Below are 16,055 nucleotides of genomic sequence, written 5' to 3'. Positions count from 1 at the left end.
CATGCCATTGTTGCAAGCCGCAGAGCCTCTGTCGTCATCAGGGAAGAGCCGTACTATCTGTGAGAGTTATGCCATCAAGGCAGCGCTGTATTATCTACAGGCAACAACAACAGTTCCACCCTGTAAACACATTTCTGGTTATCGCTTAGCAACAAACTTTACCACCGACCAGGAAGTAAAAACTGAGTCACTGGGGGTTGAGAGAAGTTCCAGATGGCTCAAGGTTGCTCCTCTTTTAAATATACGGTCCAGGAGTGACTCCATTGACTGTACATGGCAGGACATGAGAGAACACAGTAAAGCTACTGTGTAGGATGCAGTGTGTGTGTGTGTGTGTGATGGAGCAAGTGTGTTACATAATGAGATGTATACACACCCATGCGTGTGGCCTGGGATGTGTTTTTGTGTGTGTGTGGCGGAAAACATTAAGCCGTAATTATTATCCAATTAAAGTGGGGCCCAGCACAAACATGTAGACACAGAGACACACACACACACCACACAAACATAATCACATGCACAGACAAACACACATACACCCACAAAAACACTTATTCATGCACACACACACACACACACACACACACACACACACACTCACACACACACACACACATACCCACACTCACATGCCAAGTGGCACAGCAGCACCTGTTGCTGTGTGTCCCCATGCCGCTCTGTGCCGCGGTCTCAGATCATGTCAGCTCACAGAGAGCGGCTCTGTTTGGATTCAGTCACGCTGAATTCATCCCTGACAATACCCAGAAAAGAAACGAAGCCTCCTCCGTTGGCCGGCGATGATTATTTTGTTTTGATGTCCGCCTGTCCTGCCAACCACACCGACAGGCAGCAGGGCCCCGGAGCCGGCTGCAGCCTGACGAGCTCCAGGGAGGAAAGGACTGGGCTCATCCTTCATGGCAGAAAATATAATTTGGCTGACTGCTTATATTAGTCTACAGTATTAGTCAAAGATGCTCTTTGTTAAGCATATTGATCCCATTCCAATAAGTGACAGCAGTGATGATTAGTTTTGTGCAGTCAGACTATTACTGAAAGCCTAGATTAGTCAGTCAGCCTATTAGCCTATTTTAAGCGTGTACATCAAAGATAATGAAGGTTGTTAGACATAATAAATATTTTACAGCTAATTTAAAGTGCGCATTTGGTGGAATTTCACATGAGAGATGGTTTTATGTCATTACCTCCACCGGGTTGGACGGGGGTTATTTTTTCGCCTCATTCTGTCTGTTTGTTAGTAGGATATCTCAAAAAGTGGAAAGATTTGGTGATATGGCAAGAAAGAACTGATTAACTTTAATACCAATTGGCCAAAGGGGGGCGTGGCGGTGGGCGTGGCTTCTCACTAAAAGCCATATAACTTCCAAACGAATTCACATAACACCATCAGACTTTGTGGCAGCAGACATAAGAAGAGGCAAACCCTCCATTATTGGCCGAACCAAACAACATGGGGACAGTGGAGACTCATTTCCAGTTTAGACATAATCACCCTGCTCTTTTTTCCAAAACTTGGTCCAGTGGTAGAAGGGCAGCCCAGATAAAGTGCTGATTGGTCATGTGGTGTTGCAATAATCGTCTAAAATGCTTAAAAGTGGCTAGAATTTGAACAGGCAGATCTCATGTCCCATTTCAGGACCAGTCGTGAAAATGTGAGCATCTCATAATGTGAACAAATTGGTAATGTGGCATGAAAGAAATTATTAACTTTTAGTGAAAATCCGACATGTGGAACTGGCCTTCTCCTATTGGCTGGTCTTTGTGCCAGGTGATGTCACCACCTGTTGTACTCTATAGAGGGGTGACATCACAGGGCACAGAGACCAGCCAATAACAGATGACCAGTTCAGTACCCTACTTTTCACCATTAGGTGTCAGGCTTCACCAAAGATTTAGGTGGGGTTTAGTTAGTCTTTAACTGTGAGTTTCGTTTTGCTTTGTTTTTTTCCTCAAACGTTGTGGAATCAAATTGATTGTTCCTTTGTTGTGACAGTTTGTGTCAACAGATAAGAGTCAATTGACCGACATCTCCAGGTGTTTGGCAAACAAAAGTGCTATGGGGTAAACAACAGACTGCTCTCTTTCTCCATCCTTCCACTGTACACTCTATTGTGCTTTTCATCCATAGAGGAATAAATTGGATTATTACTCACATGACAAACCTTAAAAAACAAGGCTTTATCGTAGTTCAGCAATCAGTTAGAAATATCTTATAATTGGCTGATTAGAGGTGAGTTCAGGTCAGGACAAACTGGAGGGGAAAACAACAGGCACTGTGCCTTTAAATGGAGAACCTGCTGGAGGAGTCCTTAGAATAAAGAATAAAAACACGCATGGAGGAAAATGTATTTTTGCCAGTTTACAATAATTAACATTGAGAGCTGGGGGAAAAAAGGCAGGACTGCTGATGATGTAAGTTTTGAACTCCTATGAAGGTGTGCATGCTAAAAATTGAAAAAACATGCAATACCTTTTATTGTATGTAAACATACACACAACAACAAGCCCAAACTTTAACTACAGCTACAGTTACTGTAGATGTTATTACATTGTACTTATTGTACCAAAATATACTTTACTATTTTCCAGTAGGGAGGTTTGACTCTCCCCACTGTTATCACCCAATAAACTACATTCAGTTGCAAGTGTATTTTAAACTGTACCAGTGAGTTGCCTACTTGCTATTTTCATATGGCTACCTCCATAATAAACCAGTGTTCCTGTGGACCTTGAAAAAACTTGAAAGACTGAGAATTTGAGAAAAATAAAATAAGGCCTTTAAGGGTTTTGAAGATGAATAGATGGCCTTGAAAGCACTTGATTTTTTTTAAAATATACCACTTCACATCCTGAGGAAAACACTGTGATGGAGATTTGTGTTGATACAGCAGCATTTTTAAAATGTACAGTATGATTTCAGCATGATTTGTTGACTTGAAAAGATCATGAATAAAAAATGAAGCCTCAATGACGTCTAATTTTGGCCAATTACCCCAAAACATGACAATTTTGAGCCCTTGAATTTCACCAAACAAGCCCTTGAAAGCCATTGAAAAATCCTTGAATTTGATGTCTAACTAGGGTATGGAAACCCTGACAAACCCACAGATTTAGAGACTTCTGTGTGTCTTCAATCACAACAACATCAGAGGCCTGACGGATCGACATCCCTTCATCTCAGCTGCAGCCTCTCTGCTTTGTGAGGAGACAAAGGCAAAGTCTTTGTGTGCTACGAGCCTCGTCCGACTCACTGGACTGGACTGAGAGTGATGATGAGCTCACAACAGTTACTGATCACTGAATATTTAAGAAATTAGTTTTACTCCAAAATGACACACCCATCATTTGAAATCCATCCATGATAGTCTATGATTTTAGGATGTATTTTAAGTTATAATAACAATAATGATAATAAAAATAATAATATGTCCTGTGCCTATTTTGCTACTTTGGCCAGTAAAATAGGCGATTTAGGGCTTACACTTTAGATGACAAGCTCATAGTTTTGAAATATGAAGCCATTAAATTTGACTACTGTAATGGTGACGTTTTTTTGTTTTGTTTTGTTTTTTGTTTTTTCCTCAAAAGTTGTGGAATCAAATCGTACCTTTGTTGTCAATAGATAAGAGTCAATTGACTGACATTTCCAGGTGTCTGGCAAACAAAAGTGCTATGGGGTAAACAATAGACTGCTGAGTGCCCTCTCTTTCTCCATCCTTCCACTGTACACTCTATTGTGCTTTTCGTCCATATAAATAAATTAGACATTACTCAAGATGATAAACCTTTAAAAACCGAGGCTTTATCGTAGTTCAGCGATCAAAGTTGGAAATATCTTATCTTGATTGGGAGGTGAGTTTGGGTCGGGACAAACTGGAAAGGGGGAAAACAACAGGCACTGCGCCTTTAAATGGAGAACCTGCTGGAGGAGTCCTTAGAATAAAGAATAAAAACACGGCTGGATGTGGATGTATGGTAACTGTACTCACCACCGCTGACACACACACGACAGGCATTTTCCCCCAGATCATGAAAAAACAGACTCAGATGAGCGTCGAGTCAAATGTCCTTGTCCAAGTTGTGTGCAAAAGAGAAACGGCACTTCTCATGTCTAAAGGCGGCTCATCATCCTGCTCGCATCAGTGCAGCACTCCGGTACCTGAGCTGGGTTTCTAATAATGCAGCGACAGCCTCAACTGCGGCAGTGTTTTATAGTCTGTGTCTCCAGGTGGACGGGCTTCAGGTAGTACGGGATGAGGGCTTGGTTCACAAAGAACGGGGTAATCATTCCCATAGCGGTGATGGATGAGGGCCAGAGTGGGATCGCTGCCTCGCCCGGTCCAGGCTGTCAGTGCGGTGCGGCGGTCCGCGCTGCAGCAGCACACCACGGCCGAGGCGGTGACGTAGCGCAGGGGCAGGGCGGGCGGGCGCTACCGACACTCCTCAGCCAATCAGAGCCCCGCAAGACTCACGTACGGGGCTGAAACCTGCTTCCGGGTGGAGGTTGCATGTGGCTTGCAGCAGCAGGTGAACCAACGTGGTTTTTTTTGTAGGACCGCTATCTGTCGCTTTACTTTCATACTGTATTCATGAATACAGTTCAATACATGTATTCAACGGTGTTGATTCACGTTGTGTTTAGGCTATACCTATATTTATATACATAGCAATTATGTGTAGGCTATACATGCCTATATTAGTTACTTCTATAACTTACAATATCTATTTTAATATTTTATTTATTTGTATTTATTTTTATATTTCTGTCTCATGTTTTTATCTGATTTGACTACCTCTGATTAACTTTCTTGTCTCTGTAAAGCACTTTGTAACTTTGTTTTAAGTTATTATTATTATTATTTTATATAATAACACACACACACACACACACACACACACACACAAAGACCTACATATATAGCATATGGATAGGCCTACACTAATATTGACTTTACCTTTGCTGTGGCAGCAACCTAATTTCCCCAAGGGTAAAAAATATTGTTTAAAAGCATTAACACACGAGGTAGTTCTATATTGCTGTTATTGGCGTCGGTGTGCTGATCTGTGGAGCTCTGTGCAGTGTCAGTAACCATGATATAGCACTTCCTGTCATATGTTATTGCTTAAAATCAGATCAAAAAATACCAGAAAGTATTTGTGTCCTGATCCTTAGTTTAAGAAACCAGAGAATAGAGAATCCAGTCTCATCAGGAGTATATAACCTTTGGCTCAGTGAAACCTGATTGCTCCTTTAACTGCAGGAGCGAGGCTGTAATGGGACTCTCATCATCCTCCATGTCCCATAGCTGAGCAGGAACACAGTCTGGTTTCCACTAAAGGTCCAAACAGGGCGAGTCAGGACTTACTCATCTGGCTAATGATTGTTTCCCTCAGGATTGAGTTTTTGATGTGTAGGCCTCACACAGATGCAGTGATCTGCCCTTTGAACTACTGTAGATTTGAAATGTAATGTTACTGATGCTACAGTATACTGGCCTTGACTGGGCCAGTGCTGCCAACTCTCTTCCAAGGAAAGTAGCTACTGGCTGCTTGAAAAGCCGCTGGAAGTCACCAGATGATGTCATATGTTATTTTTTATATGAAGGGTGTGTGTATGTGAAGCGCTGTGATCACTCTCTTTTGATTACTCTAGCAAGTAGCGCAAATCAGCATCAACTTTACACATTTTTGACACCAAATGCCTTTGGGAGTCAAAACATTACGATTTTTTCCAGTGGTTGATAAAAGTATGATTTGTTGTTAGTCACTTTTGAGAAGTCATATCACCGATTTTACCCGTTAGGAAAAGAGACAATTGAATGGAACCTGAGGCATTGGTAATCTGAAGCAAGGACGTTTCCACTCTTCACATAACCCCATGAACAACAGGACATTCTGTGCCTCACAAGCAGTCACTGCTACATATGGTCCAATCATGGCCATCCTCAAGGCAGGTTTCTAATGGATCAGCCCTGACTAATCCCTCAACATGGTGTCAGACACCAACTGTGGGATAACAGGGCCACCACTGACCCACACAGCAGCCTGCGTCTCATATGTGTCAGTGGAGCAAACACGGAGGTATGAGCCAGCCAGTCAGTCATCTGTCCCAAGCAGCCTGCCAGCCAACAGTGCAGTCAGTCAGTCAACCAGTCAGCCAGCAAGCCATCCAGCCAGGCAGCAAATCTAACTTTCCAGTCAGCCTGCAGGCCATTTTCCAGCCTGTCAACCAGTCATCCATCCTCTTATCCTGCTATCAAGATATCCAGTCAACAAGCGTGCAGTGTGCCAGCCAGTCAGCCAGTAAGCAGTCAGTAAGCAAATGCGCTGCGGCGTGCTTATAGCCTCAGACGTTACTGCAAATAGCAACAGCTGATAAAAGAGTAGCACACCATCTGCCGCGCACGTGGAGCGGGAAAGAGCGGGCAAGGAGCGAGGGAGGGAGGGAGGGAGGGAGAGGGGAAGAGATACAGGGAGGAAAAGAAACGTGCCACTTTGCTTTCTGCTGGCGGGGAGGAATCAAGTGGAAGTGGGTTAGTGACTCAGTCAGAGGAGAGGAGGGGAGGAGAGAGACGGGGAAAGAAAATCTACCAAAACAAAAGAATTCAGGCGTTGGATATTAGGTGCCGGCGTGAAAGAAAGGTGTTGAGAAATGCCTAAGAACTGCCTAACACCTAGAGTAAGAGACACAGAGGGAGAGAGACAGCAGGAGACAGAGAGAGAGAGGAAGGTGGGGGAAGTGTACTGTGTTGACAGTAGCGTGTGGAGGATACTCTGGCTGTATGGCCGGACCGACATTGCTGTTCAGTCAAGCTGCAGAGCGGAGCTGACATTCAGTAGGCCAGATAGCCTCAGTGGCTGCAGGGCTACAAATATCCCCAGACTGCAGTTACTAGGTGAAGTTTCCTTATATAGAACTATTGTGAATATAAGCATCATGTGGGGGAAAGAGGGTTGGCCTGTGTGTATGTGTATGAGAGACAGAGAGTGACAGAGTGAAGGAGAGAGAGAGAGAGAGTGTGTGCTTGCCCACATGAGTGTGTGTGTGTTTTGTGTGTGTTTGTTTTGCACCGTCTTTCATAAAGAAAGCCTGAAAGGTTTGAAAGTAGCCCACTGACACAAAGTCTGGGCATTATACAAACATCTCTCCCTCTCTCTCTCTCTCTCTCTCTCTCTCTCTCTCTCTCTCTCTCTCTCTCTCTTCTCACACACACACACAAACCTGAATCTTTTAAGCTCACATACAACTGTCTATCTCACACATCACTACACACACACACTCACAGTATCTTCAACCATCCGCCCCCACACACTAGCCCACACAAACACACTGCTAGTCCTCCTCAAGATGCATCCAAACATTTAATAAACTTTATTCACTGCTTTTGTAAATCCTTTTATGTAGAATTCTTCACAGCCACACCGATGAGCATCACCTCCTGCACAGAAGCAGCCGACATCAAAACCTAATGTATTGAAGTAGGGCAGAAATCTCTCTGTCAGTGCTGCCTTCTGTCTGGCTTGCAGGGTTTAAAGAGTCTGCCTTCATTCTAGTGCATTTGGGATGAAAAGATGTTCCATCAGTTTTCAGACAGCAGAGAGTGTGTCTGTGATACTGGAGCTGTTAGTACAGTTTCCTGGCCTGCAGGTGCTCGGAAATGACAATACAAGGAGATTTACAGCTGCAGATGCGAGCAACATGTTAGCATCTCCAAAGAACGTCCAACACAATGACGAAAACGAGCTGTAGCTGTAATCCATTATGGCTGAATATACCTAAAAGGCGTTTTTAATGACCCAAAGCGCAAAATGACCATAATATATCTGCGGGGGGATAATTGGACTGTTGATCAGTACCAGTGACTCAGCAATTACTTTGCCAGTTGCTGAGATTTCTGGCTTTCAAAACTCACTTTCCGGCTCGCACTTCGTTTTGGAACAGAAAACCTCCTCACCCATTATTATTTCAAGACACATTCCCCATTCACTTTAAAAAGTAATAGTGCTTTGTGGAACCTTGGCTCCTTTTACACCCCACAGACAGTTTACACCTCGTCTCGCTTGCATCCACAAGTATCCTGACAATCCATTTTTAACAAGTATGTTCCTGTCTGAGCTGCCTGCCACCTGTTTGATTCGTGTGAGCACCTTGGTTGGTTCCACTTGAGTGATGATTTCCACTTTGTTGTTAGTACGGCCAAATGCATCTCTGATCACCTCTGGAGATGTTTAGGGTAATTGCATCTTCAATGCATCTGCGGTTCATTTACACCTAGGTTTTATGCATTTTTGCTGTATCTGAATACAACCCAGTCAGACAGAATGCATGTTAACGTCAGATGTAAAGGAAGATCCTTTACAGGTTTTTCAGATTGCAACCACTAGCACGTGGCTGTGCTACTGTTTTGAGACCTTGGGCCTTGGTTTGGAGAAATGTGTAAATCATTGCTCAACGTTGACAAAACATCAAAACACCACCAAATTGATAAAGGTTAGTCTGACCTCTACTGGTCAGTATTGGTCATTACAACCCAAATACAAATTCTGTCCTCACATATCTTTTGAATCATATTGTTATAGGCATTTAACCATAAATGTTGTAGTTCATGAATTTAAAAAATCCTTCACATCCTTTTATAATAAAATATCGTTTTAGCCTAAATGTTTAAGATCTTCAGATCCAACCGTTTTGTTCGGTGTGTCTGTGCGGATGAGAAACAGACAGAGAGAAACAGAGATAGTAAAAGCAACAGAGCATGGCTTCATTTTCAATCAAAATAAGAAAATCCACCCAAAAGAGAATTCATATGAAATTATACAGAAAACCAAACACATTTTTCAACCCTAATGTGATGTGATATTCTATTGATCCCTGTTTTTGCTTGCCCCTGTCAACAGAGAGGTCAGAGGTCAGAGGTCATGGTCAGTTACAGATCAACACCACTGGAGCTGGTAGGGATTCAGTGTCTTGCTCAAGGACACTTCAGCAGGGCAGAGTGAACTGTTATTACTACCAGAAACTAAAGGTCATTTGGATGAAAAAGCTCAAAGCAATGATCTATGCTTCTACAAAGACATCCATGTTGGTTGGTTACACGTGAAATGTGTTTGAGGAGGAATTTTCCCTTTCATGTTCTGTGCGTCCTGCACTGCTCAACTGTTTGACCAATCTCACATTGTCAACAGTCAACAAGATAGACTGAGGCTTGGAGGTCGGGCAACAATAGGTGACTGCTGTGCACGTGATAAACTCACGTGCACACGTGGGAAACTTGTCATGTAGACCAAGTTCGGTGCACCAGTAATGCCCTTTATACTCCATCTTGTGTTGTATCCCATCACTTGTGCAGGGTATAAGGTAATAGTAATACAAATAATAAGAAACTTTATTTCTAGTACAAAGTGCTTCACAATTAAAAGGATAAAAACAAACACATATACATGGGGAAAGTTACAAGAAGCAGCAAAACAAACATACGGACAAATGACGTCCACCTGATTTGAATGGAAAACGAAACAACAAAACAATCATAACTAAACAATATATATATTGAATGAAAGTCTGGAAAAATGAAATGAGTTTTCAGTTGGCAGTTAGATTAACAAATTGTTCCAAAAGTTTAGACTGCAAAGCTTCAGTCACCTTTAGTCTTTAATCTGGCCCTTGGAACAGCCAGAAGAGTTTTGTCTGCTGATCTAAGACTACACCTCTGCACATTATAAGCTGTTAAATATAAGATAAACTCTGAAATTTAAGGTGAAATAAAAGCTTTGTAATTTCACCATTTCACCACAAGGTGGCTCTGGACTACATCCAAGCAGTGCAGCAAAGTTTAATGGAACAAAAGATGGCTTTTTGAAGTCACTGACCTACAAAGTCACAGCAGACAATACAGTAAGGCACTAAGGAATCCATAGTCATTATATTCTGCTGAGGTAGAGATACTTTTCTCTTTACCTTTATTTTATTCAGGTTAGTTTGTCTGAATATACTTGCTTTTTTCTTCAAGCAAGCAAATACCTGCTCCCCACTTTTCGCTACTTTTTCGTCACCTTTATTTATTCAGGCTGGGTAGTTAAGTGCAAAATTCTGATTGACAGTGATGTTTTAGCTACTAACACTGTAATACACATTCGGACCTGTGAGCTTCCCAGTACACTGCATTCTTCTACAGTTGGGCACTTGGAGGAGTTTGGGTTGAGTGCCTTTTCTCAAGGACACCTTGACAGTAGTAGCCCAATTGTGAAGCAGTTCACAGTGAACAGTCAGTCAGCAAACAAGAGAAGAGTAATCTGGCTTTACTTTGTGCACTTTATTGTATGATTTCTATTTTGTTTTCCAATTAAAAGAATCTAGTTTGAACTCTGTACTGTCGTCCTTTTAGAATCACATTGGAAACATTTGATCTAACGTTCTCTTTTCTAAAAAAGTAACGCACTAACTTTTACTCTGATTACATTTTAAATGAGCTACTTTTTGCTTTTACTTCAGTAGATTTTTACACCAGTACTTTTACTTCTACTTCTACTTCTACAGTAAAATATTGGTGAAGTAACAGTACTTATACCTGAGTAGGGCACTGACTGTAGGCTATAGCTAAAAGTTGACTGCTCATTTTCAAAATGTATTGATTAGGTGAAGTCTTCATCTATACTAATGCCATGTGTTTCCAGCTATTCCCTGTCTGGGGAAACACTGGGAATGGATGGGTTAAAGTTAAGGTCAGCCACAAAAGGGTTTCAAAAACAGAAATCCCAGATGTTTACATTGATGATAGCAATTGACCATAGCTGTGGTTCCCATAATCCCTTTGGATAGCCAGGCTTCCACTTTGTGTCATTCACACTGGCACACAATGAGCTACGCTGTGTTTGTGTGTGTGTGTGTGTGTGTGTGTGTGTGTGGCACTACTGCGGTCAGACACATTTGTATAGAATTTGTATTTACGCTGCCTTTCAACTGGTTGTTGACACTTTGCTTAAATGGATCCTATCAACATGAATTTGCACTCAACTACTTCCTTTATTTTTTTTACAGTTCACTCTGCTCATGTGAGAGATAAGCTTGGCCATGACAGAAGGCCTTGTGCTTACTATATCCAGACAAGACAGGAAAGGCTTGGCTTGTAAATGCCTGAGGTAGAATGAGCTTGATCACAGTAGTAATGAAAACACATTTTTTAAACTTCTTTTGTGTTTGTGATTCACACATGTAAGGTGAAAATCCTAATCCTAATATGTAAAGTATATTCAAATTTTTCATGGAGCAAAAGAATTGACTTTTGAAGACACTAGTTGACAAAATGAAGACTAAGTGAGATTTTGACGACGAAAGCCCACAAAAAAGTTAATGAGGGCGTGAAAAGATCATTGTGAGTTTAAAACATACAGGATTTTAGGGGGTCTTTCTCTATGGGGTTTGTTTTACTCGTGTGACCTGATTTTAGGACATATTTTTCAGCGGATAAGGATCAATTTCATCCAAACCCTTCTTTAAAAAGAGACAAACATTCTTGAAAATGCTAGAATTATGAAACTCACACATATTAATAAAGCTCTTTTTCCATTTTTTATACATTTTCAGGGACAGTTTCCCCACCTAATCTCAATTGCAGGGTTATTTCATGAACTTTTAATAACTTTTCGGTCAATTTCCTGCCATGCAAGCGTGTAACACGGTAATATGGGGTGTGGCGCGGGTATTTTAAATGGCATGTTGTCAATGAGCAGATGGGGAGGATCCTATTGTGCCCTTTGATGCCAAACCAGCTATGACACTGCCAAGCACTCATGGCATCAAATGGGATTTATTTTCAGAAACACTGATTAGTCATAGCTGTGCGTGTGTGTTTATGTTTGTGTGTGTGCGATGTGAAAGAGGAGAGTTTGGTATGTAGAGAGAGTGAGGATGAGAAAGAGAGAGAGAAAGACAGAGTAAGAAAGAGAGAGAAAGTTAGAGACAGAGAGAGAGAGTGTGATCAAGTAACTCCCTCTACACCCAAACTGGCGTCTAAAACCGCTCCCAGCGCTCCACCATGCCAGCTGGGCATGCCAGTTATTATCAAGCCAAAATGCAGGGGATTTTTTTACATAACATAAGAAAGGGCCAGATGGGCTTTTGGCAAGTCTTCTACCTCTGTCTTTTCAACACGTGCTGAAAGACAAAACCGTATTTGATGACAAGGGATTGCAGGTTTGATTATCCTCCCAAACCTGACTGGGGGGGCCGCACTGACCCATTTATCATTCTCTCAGATTTGGCTGGATCAGGTTTTATTTTTGGGGCAAGAGGGAGACAGAGGGAGACAACAATGTGTTTTTCTGTCTGCTGTTTTGCCAGAAAGTCAGTGGCACACAGTCACAACTTTTGTCGTCATCATATTAGGGTTTAATTAGGTTGGAGCTAACAAAATGCCGTTTGGGCCCAGTCAATCATCTAATCTACATATTTAAGAGATCTTTTTTTTTGTTTTGTTTGTTTTATTTGAATCAAGCCAAGATAAGCCAAGAATCTAGCCAAGATAAATCAGAAAACGTATCGATAAGGCCATCTCAGGTCATTATAATGGTGACACCATAACATTGCACTGTTAGTGTACATTTTAGGTGTTTAGTTGATGCTCTTATCCAGTGCAAGTAACAAGGCGGTGTCTCTAAACATTTGGCCACTCAGCCATTGCCCGTATACCTGTGGTTCCCATTCCCTGAAACCATTATCATCACTTCAACCCATCTGAATGTGCATTTATGAGTCAATATGAGTCAATACCATATTGACAGTAGGAAGGAGGTGTTGAAGCTTGAAGTAGGTGAAACAAGACTCTCTCTCTCTCTCTCTCTCTCTGTCTCTCTCTCTCTCTCTCTCTCTCTCTCTCTCTCTCTCTCTCTCATACATAGCTATTGTACTTGCTGAGTGGGCTAATAATACAGAAGGGGATCAACATTCCATTAAACCTTCCTCTCGCGGGACCGTCCTGCCTGAAACATCGCGAAGTTTCCTGCTATTTTGTATTTTGGTGGCAGCAGGCAGCCAACAGTGGAGGCAAGTCCAAGAAAGGTGGAGACTCCTGGGTAACTTCCTGCACAATAATCTTGAAATCACCACCAAGATAGATCTGGAGAGGCTGCTGTTTGTGCAAGGACGAATGGATATACGACACACTCGACTTGTTTATCGGCAGTGAATCGGCAAAAAAACACTTTGTAGTTGCAAATACACATCTACCTGGCTAGTAGCTAGCTAGCAGAGAGGCTGCTGGATAAGAGATTCCCAACATTTGATAGCGAGGCGGTGCGAAGGACAGGAATGGGTGAGTTTTCCATGATGTGGCGCTTGTGTTGTGTTTATACGTTAACTGCTATTCTTTTTATGTTCAACGCACCAAGCAAGTTGAACCCCCGTAAAGCATTAAAGCCAAGTGTCAATGACTTGCCTGCTACCAATTTTGCCAGCAGGGAGTAAAGTTAGCTAACCAGTTAGCTGGTTAGCTTAGCCAGCTAGCTGTCTGGTTAGCTGGATGACGGCAGCTCCATCTCTGGATTTGGCTGCATTTACAGCTAATGATAACATGGGCTACCTTAAAGTTGGCAGCTGATGTCAACATGGCTTCTGCAAAACCACTTGCTATCCAGAAACCACTGAGGTAGCTTGAAATTCCCAGTTTATTGTTATCTAACTGTACTCAGTTATCAAAAGTTAGGACTTGCTGCAATTTGCCTCACAATTCGCTAAATTCCCCTTCACCGGGATAATACAGTCTTCATGTTAACCTCTTCGTGACAGGGTGGGTTAACATTTCTGTTGCCATTTGCTTGCTGATGTAACGAATAGATAACTTTTGTATTGCATGCTGTGTATCGTCGTGACTGACATTCTTTCCATGTGACAGTCCAAGTTCCCACACCCAGCTGCACCATAAAGCCTAACTTGGCCCCTCTTTTCTTAAAACCACGGATCTGGACCATAGTGGGCCATGGGTCTGCTGTTGATGTCCCTCCCACCCTATATCCTGAGAACAGTACTCAAGCGAATGTATTAAATGACCTTGGGTACCATGATGATGGACTAAATTTCTCTCGAGTCTCAGGTTGAGAAGATTGTACAACCAAGTCAATTCACTGCCCAGTTTACAAACGTTGTATTGACATCAGCAGACACAGTGGACAAAGCTAGTTCTAAACATTGGCCTTATACCTATTTGTTTATCAGGAGTCAGTGAGACTGGATGATGCTTTGCTGTTATTTTAGTATTTCTCCCACGGGTGGTGGTTATGATGGTGGTGGGTGGGCGGCACCATCGCTGACTGAATTTAGAGGAAACGCTCAATCACAAACTTGCTGTAATACTATATTATACTGTATCTTGAAACCAGGCTGCTGCATTTAGCTAGCCGAGCTGTGTGGTTTGTGTGGTTGTGTGCAGTAAGACTGTTGTTCAAGAACTTTGCTATGTTGTGAAACTGGTTTTAAGTTCAACCTCGCTTGGGCTCCTCATTTGTAAGTTTGCAAAGACTGCGCTGCATGATTTTCTGACTCAGAATCAGAGACTCGCTTCAGTTTGCTGAAATTCATTGCATGCACAAGGAACTTTAAGTGGGTGCTTAACATTCACAGTTAAACATACCACAGTGACAGACACATACACAGGATATGAGGGACACATGAACCCTAACACAGTACTTAACATGTAGTGCAAAGAAAACAGCAAAACATTATGAGAGAATAAACCGGGGCGGGGGCTCTTAAATATCTTCAACTCTGGAGTGAATTTGGTATAATTTTTCAGCACTTTCTTTGTCTTTTGAAATTGGTTTATTCCTGGGACCCAGGCACTTTGACACATATTCACCAGAAACAGGCCTACGACCTATTGTCCACCCAGAGGCATAGGTTAAGAAACGCTGTATTATACATGAGTCGTTGATGCATCGTACTCGTCACTGTGGTATGCCTTTCCTTGGGTGGCTTGCTGCAGAGGATAGCTCAGCTGTGTTTGAACATGTCCGAGTTTTGTGTGTGCGAACCCCCTCACATTCTGACTGTGTTCGCTCTCCTCGGACTGTGTTTAGGTTACATGCAGCTTACTACTACTACCCAAACCCCCAAACTGGAAATTTGTTTTGTAGCAGTAAGTGTTTGGGGAAATTGTTGGTCTGTCTGGTCTGATCCCTGTACCAGCTGCAGTTCTGAAATGTTGGAAATCTTCTAATATTGTCTATATTGGACCTATACATATTTGTTTAGACAGCGTTTTGGCTGGCACCGTTTTGTTAGTTTAATATATTTGATTGAAGGGGTCCTAATATCCAACACTGCAAACTTACTGTTGTGTTAGATTGAACTGTACGCATAAGAAGTACTGACACTTTCAAGACAGATGAGCATCTTTTATTCCTACCAGTTACACTGGCTGGTCATTCCCTAAAATCCACCTGCTTTCACTATTTTTTCGCCAACTACATTTTTAGGATTGCACAGAACCCCAGAACCCCCTGAACCATGAACAATGGTTGGACATGTGCCAAAGTGGCTGCTACAGTATACAAACTTCCCAGCCACAGTCAATATTTACCAGCATGAGGTTGATATTGATTTCCCACCCTGGTAACTTCAGTGTTTGACTTAGACTGATGAAAGCAAGCTTGCTCTTGCCAGGTTGGTCTGGTGCTTCGAGGTTCATTCATTTGGAATAAGAGTAACCCAAATTAGTCCTTATGCTTCATGAAAGCTGTAAACACAGTCGCTGTTTCCTCTTGGTGCAGACTGCTGGTCTGTGGAGTATTTTTCTCTCCAAGCCCGAGCTGTGCCAGGACTGGAGATTTTCATGATCATAACAGTTTTGGAAAATCAACAGTTTTCCCACAAATATTGCAAGGATGTGCAGCTTTGACAGTTTCCCACATATTTACTGGAGAAAACCCTACAAATCCTTTAAAAGGCACAAGGGATGAAATTGCCATGAATTGAACTGCAGTAAATAAATTACTTGTCAACAAGTAAATCATTGTAACTTTGTCCTTTGACTCAGACTAATGCA

The 16,055-nt window shown here is 42.1% G+C and overlaps 2 protein-coding genes across 3 annotated transcripts in view; one reads left to right on the top strand and one right to left on the bottom strand.

Annotated features, from left to right (window-relative positions):
- The window catches only part of tnfrsf21 (tumor necrosis factor receptor superfamily, member 21), a 49,240-nt gene extending 44,905 nt beyond the window's left edge, over nt 1–4,335 (bottom strand). Inside the window, exon 1 of the mRNA XM_078289767.1 lies at nt 4,008–4,335. Within this exon, the coding sequence (XP_078145893.1) occupies nt 4,008–4,049 (42 nt within the window). The 5' untranslated portion in view covers nt 4,050–4,335. The remainder of the gene's footprint in view (nt 1–4,007) is intronic.
- An 8,797-nt stretch (nt 4,336–13,132) lies between these two features.
- Nucleotides 13,133–16,055, top strand: part of cd2ap (CD2-associated protein) — a 67,955-nt gene continuing 65,032 nt past the window's right edge. For both annotated transcript variants that reach the window (XM_078289824.1, XM_078289825.1), the window contains exon 1: nt 13,133–13,328. In XM_078289824.1, the coding sequence (XP_078145950.1) occupies nt 13,325–13,328 (4 nt within the window). In that variant the 5' untranslated portion in view covers nt 13,133–13,324. The remainder of the gene's footprint in view (nt 13,329–16,055) is intronic.

Source organism: Centroberyx gerrardi, chromosome 18 (assembly GCF_048128805.1).
Source record: "Centroberyx gerrardi isolate f3 chromosome 18, fCenGer3.hap1.cur.20231027, whole genome shotgun sequence".
NCBI classification, from domain to species: domain Eukaryota; kingdom Metazoa; phylum Chordata; class Actinopteri; order Beryciformes; family Berycidae; genus Centroberyx; species Centroberyx gerrardi.
This window is presented reverse-complemented; position numbering and strand designations above follow the sequence as displayed.